This window comes from Struthio camelus, chromosome 3 (assembly GCF_040807025.1).
Source record: "Struthio camelus isolate bStrCam1 chromosome 3, bStrCam1.hap1, whole genome shotgun sequence".
Classification (NCBI taxonomy): domain Eukaryota; kingdom Metazoa; phylum Chordata; class Aves; order Struthioniformes; family Struthionidae; genus Struthio; species Struthio camelus.
In genome coordinates, this window is record NC_090944.1 from 112,210,226 (window position 1) to 112,225,304 (window position 15,079).

Sequence of the window (15,079 nt, forward strand, 5' to 3'; positions counted from 1 at the left end):
CCTCCGCACTGAGCTACGCAAAGAGGCGAGCCCTTGCTGCCTAGCGTTACTCACGCCCGAGAACAGATATTTTCACCTTCAGGAGTGAAAGCAAACCAACTTTCCCAAGACGAAAGACGAGAACTCCACAATGGAGAAAGGCAGGTCTTAGCAAAGAGAGACCCAACACACAGGCTGGCCACATGTGGCAGTTCAGTAGAGCCTTCAGCGGTGCCTTCTTTTAATTCTTTCTCCTTAACTCAAGAGCTCTTTAAAGTAGCAGGGATCAGCCATTACCCACACAGTCACTTTCCAAGCCTACACTTCAGATTGTCTGCCCTTCCACTTCCAAGACCTACATCTTCTATCCTCCAGAGATAAGATGACAAATAGGGCAACACCCTATACAGCCATGAACAGTAAGCCATGTAAACTGAAGACAGCACTGACATGAAGCTTCAGCTACTGGGACTGCTCATGGAGAGTAATGCCTCAAAACCTTGTGGCTACATGGCTCTCAGAACTCCTTGGGAAGGCAAGAGGGCTTCTTCAGCGAGACTAAAAGGAGAGAAATATTACTGGTCTTGCCCCAGGGCATGTAAACCAGCAGTTATCATTAGGTAAATGATCTAGCCAGGCAACCGCAAACCATTAGTTTCTGTGGAAACACATCCATCATCATGCCGACAGAAACATAGCTAATCCAGCCCCTTAGTCCTAAACATTCTGCGTAAAAGACCATTCGACTTTCAAGCGTTCACCTTTATTTTCCCCTTGCTCTTCCCTCAAATCCAGCCATCAGTCGGTCTTAATCAGAAGAGGGTTTATAAGAGCTGACAAGTTAAAAAAGATTCTTTGTTTTTTAAGCCAAGAGAGTCGCACTCAGGAACCCTCCTTTTGAATTGCACTGAACAGCCTATTTTCCTCTGCTGTCAGAGCCGCCTCTCGCCAGTGCTGTGCAGCCGCCAACAAACACCTTCTCTTCACTGTGCATTTCTAAAACTGGCTTACGTGTCATGCACTTTGAACCGCAACTTTCAAAGAAAACCTCTAGAACTGCATCCAACTTGTCCTGGGCGCAGAAAGGCACGGTACAACATCAATCTGCTTGCATACAATGAGCAAGACACAGTCCTGAAAGCAGCAGTGTGTTGCCTTTGGTCCGAGGAAGGAATGCGACGAGAACAGAAACAGAACTCAGGTCAGTTTTGTTTACCCTCAGAGCCAATTTTAGTAACATTTTCATGCAACAGGAACAATAACGTATTCAACTATAAATATTGCTTCAGAAGTAAAACTAAACTTTTTCTTGTAGCTGAACTTCAGGTACTAAAAAGTGGCAGAACTACTCAACATACAGCTCTTCTGTGAGGGTTACTCAAAAGGGAACACAAAGGTTAAGTGCAAAATTGCTGCAGAAGAAAGCACCAGGCAATAACAAGATTACAAATACATTACAGAACAACTGCACTACTTGATAGTTATTGTAACTAGCCTATACAAGTCACTTCATAGATCAATGAAAAAACATCACTAGAAAGCACTTTTGAGCAGAAGCGCATGTTCAACTATAAAACCAAGGATTAAAAATGTCTGCTAATTATGCTGATTCACATCAGGTTCAGAAAAGAACCTCTCACTGATAAAGTCGCCAATACTATGCACGTGAAACGGAACATGCACAGCAAGAAATTATTAACTCTCAGAGCACAAAATAATAAAAATCAGATATAAAAGAAGCTTCAGCAATCTGATGTTGCACTTCCTTCTAGGCTTCCTGTTGTAAATATGCAATTGCTGCAATAAAAGTCCTTAGAAAAAAAGTGAGTCACGTCAAACAAAATAATCAACATCATAATGATTAACAAAGAATTGGCACATACCTTCCAGTACAAAAGCATTTTTCAAAGGTAAATGCTTTTAAAATGAAACTAAAATTACCAAAATGATTTACAATTTTTTTTTTTTTACAAATTTTGCAAAACCAATATGTGTAACGTTTTCCACAGTTAAAAAAAATCTTAAGTAAGAGAATCATCTTATAATACATTAACCATTTTGTAAATCAAAAAATAATTTAAAAAAAGAAATCAAAAAAACATAGCTGTAAGAGATTTCAGGAACTCTGGAAGGATATTTTATTAACAAAAGCAAAACGTTTTCTTAATTCACTGAATTAAGAAAAATCTATCCCTACCAACAAACAGAAACATACCTTTTTCACTATCGCAGTATTATGGAAATGGTCTTCCTAATGCTTTTAGTACATACACACACACAGAATTAAAGGAAGGGAAGAGGGGAAAGAAGGTGGCCACATGGCAGCCATCATCTTGTTAAATAAAAAGAAGAATTGTTCTCTGCAATGAGGAAGATCTTTACGAGTATTGCTGCAGCATAGCTCCTTGCTGTAGGTATGTTAAACAAAAAAATGCCCACAACAGAAGAGGGGATATCCCGATTGGACTGAATTACCAACGTTGTGCAGGAGCACTACTCTTCTACGCTCCCAGGAACCGGCACAGTAACATGCAAAGTTCTCACAACATTAGAGTGATTTTGGTTCTCCCCATTTTGAGAATACTCATGGCTAACAGCACAAAGGCTAAAGTAACTAAATTCCTAGAAGCTATGCTAACAGCCGCTTCCGAGAGACAGAAAGTTCATTCTGTAACACTGAAATCATCCAAACGCAGCCTCTGAGGAGAGCACGGGATAGAGAAAGCACCCGACATAAGTAAGGTGGAAGAGTCCACGACAACCAAGAGCACGCTAAGAAAACACAGGGGGCATGCCGCGCACAACCAGATTTGACGAAAAAAAGGATTTGCAGAGGAGGGCCGTGCCCGTCGGGCTGTGCGCCGCACAGCGACCCCCAGGCTCGGTGGCCGACTGCTGCGTCGCCCCGGTGGTCCCGACGCGCCGTCAGGGAGCGCCAACGCCGGGGCGGCAGCAGGGCTCGCGGTCGGAGCCGAGGAGTCCGCGAGATGCCATGTGCAGACAGCACCAACAGTGTCCCTGTTTCAGGAGTCCTTATTTTTCCTATTTAAAAAAAAAAAGTGAAATTGTCACCTCCGGTTCCCTCCACCCTCCCTAGCACAACAGCACTGTGAAAGAAGATCAAAGAACTTTATTTCCCTGCCGTCTAGCATGCTGGCAGGACTTTCCTCACCTTTCCCTGCCTCCCCCCGAGATCAGTGTAGTTTTGCAGCTAACAGCAAAAACAGTCAGGACCCACCTCGGGAATTTTTCAGCAGCACCCTGAACTTAAAGGCAGTCTGAGGGAACAACGGAAAAGAATATTCCCCCCCATGTGACAGAAGTTAAAAAAAAAACAAAACACATACCCGTATAGATATTACCGGGTTGGGGGGGAAGTCCTACAAAAATATATAGCGTTGGAAAAAATCTAGGTATTTACAGTGAGGAGCACAACGTTACTGCAGCCCCGAACAATGGGAAGAAGCACGAGCTGCTCGGTTGCTCGGCAGAGCCCCGCTCCGGACAGCTGCAGCCTGTCAGCGTCGCAGTGACACTGCCCAGAAAGTAGCTGCGGGTGGCTCCCGCCGCCGGCGATCGCAGGCCTTCCTTCCAGGGGCCGACATCTGCCTTTCCCTCCCTTACTACAACGCTCCTCGTTCACGCAGCGAGCCAAGGCCGTTTTTCCACACATTCGGTGGTTACCGCATCCCGCCGGCCCCGCGAGCCTCCCCCGGGCGCTGCCCAGCGCCACGCGACCCGCGGGGAAACGGCGACTTCCAGCTTGAGGAGGGCTTCACCCCCGCCCCCCCGCCCCGGGGCCGCCGCGCAGCCACCCCGCGGGGAAACACCCGCCGGTACCGCCTGTACCAGGCGCAGCGCGGAGGAGGAGACACGCTCAACCTCGATGCATCAAGGACGATGAACAACGGCACGAGAACCGCTGCGACACGGTCATCGCTCCGCGCTCACGCTGCGTAAGCGCCAGGCGGATCAAGAGCAGAAGTCGGTACCTGGAGCTGTTCAGCCAGAGCTACAACTCAGGGGGCCATCCCATCCCGGGCTGATTCAGTCCGTGAAGAAAAGCTAGGCATGAACTGGCAGCTCTCACGTGACATCAGCCCTACCCATTTTTCTTCTAAAATTACATATACACAAATTATATGATAACACAGAAAACCTCTTTGCCAAAATGTAGTTTCCTGCTCACCTTAGGCCAGTCACCTCTTCCTAGTAAAGATTTCTATCTTCTTTTACCCATTAGTTACCCTAACTCTTGACGCTACTTCAATCTCTAGAATATTGCATGGAAACGACTTGTAGATAGCAATATGGAAAAGACAAGGGGAAAAAACTACTTGAGAGTTACCTTTAAAGCTTCACAAAAACCAAATACATACTGGAATACACAGGCGATCAAGAGTTAATAATCTTGAAAAGAAATTAGAAAGATACTAATTGCTTCAAAAAATACTCAAGAATAGGGATATATAACAGAAACGTTCCAACTGAAGGATGCACGTATTCTTTAACTGGATCATAAGAACACTATATAATGAATTTTAGCAGTTTCTGTAAAAGTCAAAAAGCTCTGTTGAAGACGCTGCTTAATATGTGAGATATCATGAGATCAAGAACAAACTGTAACAGCTTTCTTTGTTCGGTTCTGAACCAGGTGCACGTGGCACTATCAAACACATACTGGAAAAGATAAATATAATGCATGCCATAGACTGCAAATATGCTATGCATGCTTTACTGTCATTTCCATTTTACCTTCTGGCAATTGACATTTTTCACAGCTATAGATCACAAAGTGTTGTTTTATCTATAAAAAAGCAAAGAGCAATCGTTGCCATTAACTCACAAAAACAGTAGCCAAGTTATGGCTTAAAGCCCTTTTACTGGTAAAGCTGCTACAGCTAGATGAACAGAAAATTGAAATTCCTGCTACAAAATAATAATTATATGAATGCAGACAATTAAAACTATATTAACAAGAACCTCCACACGCGTGCCGTTACTGTCAATTAGTCAATAACCAAACTGATATCCAGAGACAAACAGTAGTTCCGATTTTTACATCTCGCTCTGAAGCTTTCAAACAAGCATGGGTAAGATATGTCGTTTGGGGGTGGGAGGACGAGGAGGGGAATAAAAGATAAGCCACATCTGGGGTTTACATCTTACCTGCACAAACATCGCTTCCCCTCTCCTAACTTTATCCCGGCCCTTATGCAGAATCTGTAAAGTACCGCTCCTGGTTTGGGAGAAGAGAGTTCTGCTGCGGTCTCCGCAGGCGGCGGGCAAACACAGACTCCTGAGAATGGGAGGTGGGGGGGGGATCAGAAAATGGGAGAACGATAAGGATAGTAAAGGGACCCTGCTCAGGGGAGGGAAAGACGTTGTTGAGATTTTACCTTTTCAACAGTAACATGACCTTCTTTTTTTTTTTTTTTTTAAATTGATTTCAGCATAGCCAAAATTTCAAACTAAGAAAAAATTCACTTTAAAACCCACAAATATTTGACTTAAAAGACAGGCATTTAATTCTTCAGTGGTTTGCCCTTCCGGTAGCATTTAAAATAATAAGACTTGAGCAAAGAAACAAAATGGAGTGAACGGGCCGAATACTGGGACAGCAAAGGTCTAAGCCTGCTGTAAAAATGATGGGTAAAAAATGCTGAGTGATGCCAATATTAGGGGGAAACTGCAAGTTAACACTTCATTTAGAGATGTTCTCTTGCTCAATACTCTAAGCAACTTCCTGCCTTTCATGAAATTGCTTATTCCTTGTCTCTAGCAAGCGTACTTGGCTCCTGCACACGCACTTACTGCAGCAGGGCCTCAGCAACACTAATCCAGGAGCTCAGTCGCTTCACTCTGCTATAACTCGAGCCGTATTCGGGAACGGGGCACCTAGTAACCTATAAGGTTTTGCACAGATACAGAGGAAGAGACACTGCTTGGTGCCTGCGTAACTTGCAAGCTTTATGCGCATATGTTTTGAAATGCTTTAACACACAAAATAGTATTATGGACACGGCACTAAACAGCTTACACTCTTTGGATGAGATGGATCGCTACTTCAACACCTGACAATTAAAATCCAATTAAATACTGTTCCTTTAGGGACGGGGGGGGGGGGGGGGGGGGGTGAGGTGAGTGAGTGAGAGTGTGTGTGTGTACACATGTATTTATATATTTAAAAACAAACACTTTTGTAATAGAGCTATGAGCTTGGGCATGCACACATTCAAAATGAATGATCAAAAAGTTGTTCAAAACTTGGATCACTTGATATAAAAAGCAAACTGCCTCTGGCTTCCTCGCTTAGGAAACAAAAAGTCAGACTGAGTACCACCCCAGTACCATGCAAGTCACTGGCAAATTATCTCACTGAAAAAGCAACAAGATCCCTCCAAGTGAACCTATTTTCTGGGTCTGTTAATGCACATCCAGATACTTAACCTAAATGAAACAATTCTGCAATTTGCTGAGATAAGAGATCCATAACAACCGCCCATTTGAAGCCCACATTCTGAATTTTTTTGCACCAAAGTTATCCTGGCAATATATTTATATAAAACAGACCACAGACGTACCTTTTACTTTTCGGGTTAGCATCCTCAGTGCTTCTTAGGGATTCGCAAATGCCCTCTGTGGGTTGCAGTGCAGAAGGATGATCACAGTATCACCTAGAAATCACAACTAGCCTCTGGCCCTGCCTCTCTCAAAGCTGGAATTCATTTCTCTACCAAAACATAAAGCAGTAGCTGCCCTGACCAGAGCTTTGAGCTGTCACTTTAGAAGATGAGACATTTTACTGTGAAAGGGCACACGGAATCAAGTAAGAAGAAACAAGCATGTTGGTATCATATAAAGCATTGCTAGACTGGCACAAAAATACAGAAATAGCAGAGCAGGCATAGAATTCTAGTTTTAAGTATTTTCAAAATAGAACTTTTAGCAGGATGCTTAATGATACACCAAAGCATGGGATCCCATTCCTCTACTTAAACAGCAGCAGAGACAGAAGTGGAACTGTGCTTTGAGATATGTCAAAAAAAATTACCCCCCCCCACCCTCTAAAAGCCACCAAAGCGAGTGCAAGACCCCCAAAACAGAGCTGCTTGGCCAACCTTCCCGGAATAGTATGCAACAGCGTAACAAGAGCTACCCTTTCTTACAGGAAAAGTCTGGCTGGGTTAAAATGTTAATTCTAAATATATTAAATGACTACATAAAAGCTGACAAGACAGGTGCTTTCTTTGTATTGTTCAGTCATCCCAGCTTTCCCCCCTCCCTTCTGTATCTCACACTTTAGATATCTAAGAATTCTAAAGAAATATCGGATCCTGATTACCCAGAATATTTAACTCCCTTAACCCACACCAACCTCTCTCCCATTTCCTCTCTCCAGTGCTAGTATATATCGTCAGTAAGACTTTTATTACAATCCAACCTTTAAAGCACCTCATTTGGCATATTTTCACTGTTATTAAGTACAAATAAGCACTTTCTGTGCAACACCTCTTAGAACAGCTTATATCCACAAGAGAAGTCAAACAACTGTTAACATCTACAGCGTTGTCATCTAACAATGAAAAATCGAAATCTAATTTAGAATTTATTTTGTCATTAAAATATAATTTTTAGTACATATTTTTCAATACTGTAGATAAAGTTGTTTTGTTTTGTTTTTTTCCTCAGGTTTTGGCTGAGGTTATTCTAAACATCAGAATTTATAAGTTTGCCAGTTACAAGTTTGGACCTATTTTCTTTGCATCTGAACCAGCCTGCAAGCAAAAGATCAAGGCCGCACGTCAATCTCCCAAGGAAGCTACTTGCATTCTCCGCAGCTAGAAAGCTTTCAAAGCAACTCGTAAGAGTTCATACATATTTGTAATATAGTTAATGATACAGGTGTGGGCTGTCTCCGAGAGGCGCCACTGCCTCCTCCCAGACCTGCCGGGGAGGGCGACCGCGCTGCTGACACAGCAGCTCCCCGCACACCTACGTGGGCATACGGGACAGCTGATAATATTCACGTCTATATTTGCGTTACAAATTACACGCACAGGGTAGTTCCTTCTCTGCATGGTATCGTAACCCACTGGTGAACGCACGTTTCTGACACTCCTTTGCTTCCAGCCCACAGGGTATCGCAGTCATGTGGCCTTATCCATCTCACAGCGTAACCACTCACGCTTCCAGCGCTGCCCCAGGTCCCCTGCTCGCTTCTGCCTTTGCTGGCACACAAGCAGTAATGGATAAGGATACACACCTATTTTATGCTTGTACCTGACCATCCAGCTTAGCTGTTTTAGCTAAACTTGTTTCTTTCTTTTTTTTTTTTTTTTTTTTTTTTTTTTTTTTACAGAAAGAGTAATAGTACAGATTAAGTGATTTTAAAAACTGTTTTCTGCAAGAATCTTTATCTTGAGGATTGCTATTACTATGCCTAATTATCATTTTCTCTAAGCTTAACAGGAAAATAAGTAGGGTTTTTTTAGCCAACCCCCAAAAGTCATTTTTTCTTCAAATCTGTCTCTCCCTCTGCAGCACCACTAAACACTTCACAGATACAGTTTCCTTTGATATCACAATAGTGACAACACATGCATGTTCTGAAGATTGGTTTATTTATAGTTTATTTATTTTTAAACCAAATAGAACTGAAACAAGGAGCGTAAACCAAGGCTAACGTTTTCTCCCTCACAGAAAAAGATATATCTATCTATCTATATATATATGTATATATATCTGTATATCAGAAACCCGCAGCTCCATTAGCTTGATAAAGTCAGGAAACACAGGTCCAGTTTTAAGAGTTACAGACACTGACGAATGTCACCTGTCATCCAGAACCTGAAGTCACAATGAATTATATAAACACCTATATTACTCTGCCTTTCTGGATCTGCCATTACATCTGTAACAACATGATGACCTTGCAGCACCCAGTCACTCTCACCCTGCCTGTCATAAAAGGAGCCCTCAACCACATCAACTGCTACAGCAGATTCTCATACAGGATGAGACACAAAAGGAGAACAGACAGGGAGGCACCGCAGAGAAGGCATATATCCTTCAAAAACATTTTCCTGGAACAAACAATGTTTTTTTAAGCTCTCTCCTATTGAAATCTTTTCCCCCCCGCTGACCTCCGCCCCCCCCCCTTTATTTCTCAGATAAAAAATGAAAATGCTTTCTGTTGATTCCTGCAAATAGCTTAACTGAAAAGTGCTAGAGGACAGAAATCATGAGATTGCCTCAGGTGATTTTTCATACTAAACAAAAATTAAATCTTGTATGTATGTGTACCGCAGTTTGAGAACACGTGCTGATATGCGGAGCAAGTATAGCTCAGTGTGACAGACAAATGCACACATTAAATTCAGAACAAGATTTAGGTATTTCTCAGCTTCCTGCTGACTACTTGCTAAGCTACAGTGGTTTCTGCAGATTTACCAAAGCTATATAAAATCCAGTTCATTAAAAAGAATTAATCTCCACTTAATCTTGATTTTAACAGACATGTTTATAATTTAGAGAAAGCACTGCAGCCACACAAACTACTAATTTCCTACCAGATCTCTCTGATGGTGTTGGCATAACACATATTGGGGCAGGAGGCGATAGCAGTTCAATGCAGAACTTCATAGCTAAACAAAGTTGTAATTTTCTTCTCGTTAGAGTTCTTGTTTAAAAAAGGCTAAGTGATACTATGCAGACGTCAGTTTTGCAATGTCTCTGAATCGCTCAGCTTAAAGATTTTAATACACTGCTCTTACTGTTGAGGATAGTAAAGGGCTCTAGGACATCCTTCCGGTACCTCTCTTTGAGAACACTGAAAAATCACATTTCTCCACAAAACTCCATTCAGATAAGTTGTAACAAAAAAATCCCAAAGTGTAACAGTTGTAATGCAGGTTAACAAATCTAAAGTAGGCCTTTCTACTGGAGAAGCCCAAACGAACACAGTTAGCAGTAATCTCTGAATTGCTCTAACTCACAGCGTTATCTCACCACAACAACATCAAACCAAGTCCGTTCACGCAGTAAGAACCCTAGGTAGATATTTCTGCTCCCATCCCACATGCTCAGATCCCCGGTACCTACGGCTTTGGAATTCGGTCAATCCCCGACGGATTCAGCCTACAACTCCGAGTCGTTCCAAAGTTCGCCTGTTATTTACAAAACCTAGAGGTGCTGTAAGATGTATAACAACATCCTAAAACCCACACTTGTTGGAGGTGATATCCATCCTCAAAAACAGAATCCGTAACAGAAACTTTTGGCTTTACCATCCTGCCACTTTTAACCAGAACTTGCCAAGGAAATTCAGTGGTCTAATTAACTAAAGAGCCATGTAACACGCACACACACACAACAGGAAACCTCTTAAGAAAACAGCGTGGTCTGCTTGTGACTGTGAATCAGGGGGAAGGAAGCAAACTGAGCCCACCCTTCTGCTGCTGTTTTGCACAGCGCTGGGTGCAAAGCTTCTCAGAACGCCGACGTAAAAGACACGTTATTCTTTTGTTCTCAAAAATGAAAAACGGCGTAGCATACATACAGTAAACGTTAAACAAACTAACAGTTGTACCATTCACTTTATGTATATTTGGTATTCTCAATTCACTTACGCACGTGCATGCTTCCTAACCTCAGTAAGTTAACTGAAACATTTTGAAACAATTTGTATTACCCTTATGTCGTAATTTCAGTAAAAACATAAAAAGGCGGTGAAACCATTATCATTATGTATACGTGTATAACGAATATAGAAAATTCTGTCTTGTTAACATGGCTTTGCGTCCTCAGCTCAAAATAATGAAATCAAATATTTTGTCTTAAAAATTACAAAGTTACCATGAAAAAGCCTTCTCATTTATTTTAACTAAGCCTCATTTGTAAGCTTAACTAATTTCACGTCCCTTTAGGAAACCAGAATTGGGGCTGAGAAGTATTTGTGACTTTAATTTATCCACTGGATTTCAAGCTCCCAATTTTCCCAGAGGATCATGAAAGCCTGCCAATTTAGCTTGATGCATTAAAACTGTTTACATAAGTCCAAAATACATTTAAACATGAAACAGTTTGGTTTCTCCTCCCCCTCCCCTTTCTTTTAGGCCCAAATAAACTGGCAAGACAACTGGGAACCTATTCCAGACTGGAACACTGCATTCAAACCTAGAAGTTGAGCGTCAGAGAAACACAAGAGAATTGGGCAAGACAGCAGCCACTGTTTTCTGTAATACAACATCTAAATTCCAAGGCAGATGCACCTCTTCAAAAAACACCATAGCTACTTACAGAGGAGGTCAATGTTTCTTCCCCTCTTTCCCCTTCAGTTGCATTTTTATTGCGTATAAAATCACATATACATACACAGGCAGCTCCAGCAACTTGAAGAAGAATATGTATTAAACACAGAATAAGGCTACTTCTAAAATAAGATAGATCTTTTCTCACAAAAGTAGCCTTCCTAAAAGCTGAAAGATCATGCCACCCGTTTCATTATAGACGGATGCAGAAAGGCCGTGGAGACCAACCAAGAAAGAAACAGGATCCTCAAACGTTTCCTTAAAATAAAATAGTCCTTCCCAATGAACAGCACTACCACGCAAAGCGGAGCAGGACAGACACTAGCGAGTCAGGAATATTCTTCAGATATCAGAGTAATTGGAAAATCAGCAACATACAGCTATACTTAGTAAACAAGTTGGGCTGAAACTACTGAGGATGAATAGAAAAGGCACCTCACCGAGAGACAAAATAACAAAAAGTAACAAAAAATCCTATTCCATCTAACTCCAGTAAGAAGTCTTAGAGCAGAAAGCTTAAGAGGAGCGTTGTATTACTCACTGATGGCATGAAGCACGAATACTTACAACATAGAGCCAGAAGAAAAAAATATATAGATAGATACAAGAAGGGAAAGGAGAGTAGAAAGGAAGCATGAAAACGTTACATGTGTTCCAAGATTTAGCAATAAACTCAGGCCTTTAATCTCTCTGGTGTCTCTCTTCACATCCCACCCCTCCAGCAGCACCGCACTTTTCCTACCACTGCCTGCCTGAACCATCAGCTCTGACCACCAGCTTGTCCACTAACACCGCCTTTTAAGCGGAGTGCACACAAGGTATGTTTCTTAAAAACGACTCAAAGCTCTCAGAAGAGCTTCTACGTCACCCCGTCGGGTTTCAAGGTATCCATCCTTCAGCACCCCATGGAAGAAAACCAAAATTCTACACTGTTTTAAAGAAACAAGTGGAATCAGAAGGATCAACAATTCCTCCTTAAACTATACTAATGAGCACAAGCACTAACACAGAGACGAAAAATGAGGCAAATAGTGGCTCCACTGGAGCTAGGAAGTAACTGGGAAAAAGATTTCTTGAAAAGGGAGTAAGGGAAGCTCTTATAAATAGCTGTTTATTAGGCAATTCTGATCTTTCTGAACAAAACAACTGTCCCTACTAGAAACGTTCACCATGAGCCAGAGCACAGAGACCTGCACAGTCATCATATATACCATACGTTATAAAACGAGTTACCCTCTAACACCTTCCCCATTGCCTTATATGCAGGTAAAACAGGAACAACATTCTTAGCCTTGAAATTACCTTCATTAAGAATTTGACTTAGTAAGGACTTAAAGTAAAAAGGTTAAATTTCACTTTAGTAATGGCTAGAAACCACACTAAGAAGGGAAACAACTCCTTAATAACAAGGAGTGGCATGCAGAATCCTGCTCTACAGTAACGGTATAATTAGCAAAATAATTCTGCTTACAAAAAAAATAAAAGATGCATCTGAGGATTTTTAAGAGTGCTGTTCTTGATCAATATTTCTTCTTACATACATCACGACATACACCACCAAAAAAAAATCCTTTGAGAGTAGGCTTCTCAGGCAAGAGAGATATCTGTCATATAACTATTCTTCCCAAAAACATTCAGTTAAAGAGTATGAAATATATACAAAATTATCCTCAGCATCCCAGGTATTAAAAATACTTCTAAAAAAGAGAGAAGAGAGTCTCTCTATTACACCGTGTGCATTTCATCTTTTGCTTCTTGTTTTTTCTAAAGCAAAAGTGTCATTCACAACCAGGCCAAAAAGATCATTTGCAGAAAGATCACTTTTTCAACATACAATCCTTTACTTCTGAGCTGGCTACAGAACGAGGGTTCCTACTCACTGCCCATTAACTAAAGCCTGTTTTAACAAAAGGCGAGCTACCACCGAGCTTCTGAAGCTTGTCTTCCTTGCTACTGTACTTTAATCACCCCTGGCACCAATCAAGGTCATCTTTCTCAGGCAGGATAGACTTATGTTCTGCCAAAGTTTTTATTTTTAAGAAAACTAGCACACTGACAATAGCATATAGCAATCTCATGAACTAAGCCCTGTGAATGAAGCTGAACCTACTGCTGCTATGAAGACCTTCACCACACACGCTTCTGAAGTCTAGAAAGGCAGCCATTAAAAAAAACTGAGTAATTTTTTGCCTTCATATTCTAGCACAAATAAATGACAAACAACCAAACTTGCCATAGCTAGTCATTCCACATGTTCATTTTTCTCTGTACTGAGCCCAGCCACAGATGAATCACGAAACACACTCTTCTTACGCTCCTGAAACTAAGAGCTCAGACAACCACAAGCCAGCACCAAAAATCCTCTCGGCTGGAGTCCTCGGGGGGCCCCCCCCTCTAACTGCCAGTTTACCCCTGGGGAGTTCAGGGAAGGTTTGAAAGGTTTTAGTGAAGCCACAGGTTCAGGAGACGCTTTGGCTCTTCAAACCCAGGAGAGCAGCACACTCTCATAACCCTTAACTGAAAAACTGTCTCGGTAGTTACCTGACACACATATGAAAGATAAACGTTTTCCCATAATTTTTACACAATACTCAGCAAAAGAAATGGGGGGAAGGGGAGGGGACAATTAGAGACTGACCTACATGTCACCCCCAGCCCAGCAGGCTTCTGACCTACCCCTCCCCCCCACCCCATTTTTTTTTTTTTTTTTTTTTTTTAAATCAACCCCCTCTCCTATTTAGGAACAACACCTATACTGTGACTGAACAATAAATAGGCCCCGCATAATAAGAAAGATTACTTTTTCATTTAATTTATCCAGCTCCCCCAATAACAATAGCAGAAGAATGAAACTTCAGTCTCCACTTAATCATTACAGCTTTGTCGTCATCATTTCTCTGAAAAAGAATCCATAAGCCTAATTTTCTTTTTTCTTTTTCTTTTTTTTTTCTTTTTTTTAAGTGAGGAGTGATTTAATTTCTCTAACAAAAATATTTTCAATAATAGAAAATATTTCAGCAAAAAGTATGTCTAAGCTTCAGGCTATCTCGCACTGCTGCACAACAAAAAAAAAAAGCACAGAAGATGAGAGTTTATTTATTTTTTATATGTTACCATTCTGTCAAAATCCTCATTGTTGAAGATGTTTATTAAAACATTTCATACCATTGTTGTTATCACATGCTGGTGACAAACTTGAAAACAGCTGTACTCTTCTTTCTTAAACATGTATGATGAATGAACATATCTTTGTTTACAATTAGTTATTGTTACAGAGCTAAATTAGCCGAGGCTTTCTCAAAAGAGGAAACAACGCAACCGATAAGAGTAATGGAAAACTACCCACAGGAGAACACCCCCTTGCCAGCTCCTGGCAGCTGATCGTGGCTTACTCTTCCAAAGCCTAAATCTAGTGGGATCAAGAGGAAGATCTTGTACCCTAGCGGACTAACCCCACAAAATGTAAGAAAGATGTTGAACGAACAGCTTAAGAGGTGCCACCGAGAAACGGCGTGCTGGCAAAAGGCACTGTATTACTACAGCACTTGGATACCTTTCAGCTAAAGGTGGGCATTAGCTGCACTAAGGAAAACTTCAGATCCAGAAAGGAAAGTTTTAGCCCAAGCAAGGCATTGTCTTTCCTGCAGGTCCACATCATGACAGAGCCAAGTCAACCCAGGAGCTAGCTGCTGACCACGCAGGGCTCCCACTCGCCCCTCGCCCTTACCGAGTGCTCCTACCCCCTCCCTCCCCCCAGCTGTGACACTTCTACCCTCCCGGGAGCCAAT

At 41.7% G+C, this 15,079-nt stretch overlaps 1 protein-coding gene and 1 long non-coding RNA gene across 4 annotated transcripts in view; one reads left to right on the plus strand and one right to left on the minus strand.

Moving 5' to 3' along the window:
* The window catches only part of EML4 (EMAP like 4), a 165,865-nt gene that overhangs the window by 147,211 nt on the left and 3,575 nt on the right, over window positions 1–15,079 (minus strand). Inside the window, exon 1 of one of the 3 annotated variants that reach the window (XM_068939709.1) lies at window positions 10,207–10,243. The exons of 1 other annotated variant lie outside the window; for it this stretch is intronic. In XM_068939709.1, coding sequence (XP_068795810.1) covers window positions 10,207–10,228 — 22 coding nt within the window. In that variant the 5' untranslated portion in view covers window positions 10,229–10,243. Of the gene's footprint in view, window positions 1–10,083; window positions 10,125–10,206; window positions 10,244–15,079 lie in introns of those variants that run through there. One more of the 3 variants, XM_068939711.1, reaches the window with a different exon arrangement.
* Window positions 962–13,923, plus strand: LOC104140267 (uncharacterized). Its single transcript, XR_693266.2, has 3 exons — window positions 962–1,180; window positions 7,672–7,843; window positions 11,097–13,923. It is a non-coding gene; the product is annotated as an uncharacterized lncRNA (long non-coding RNA).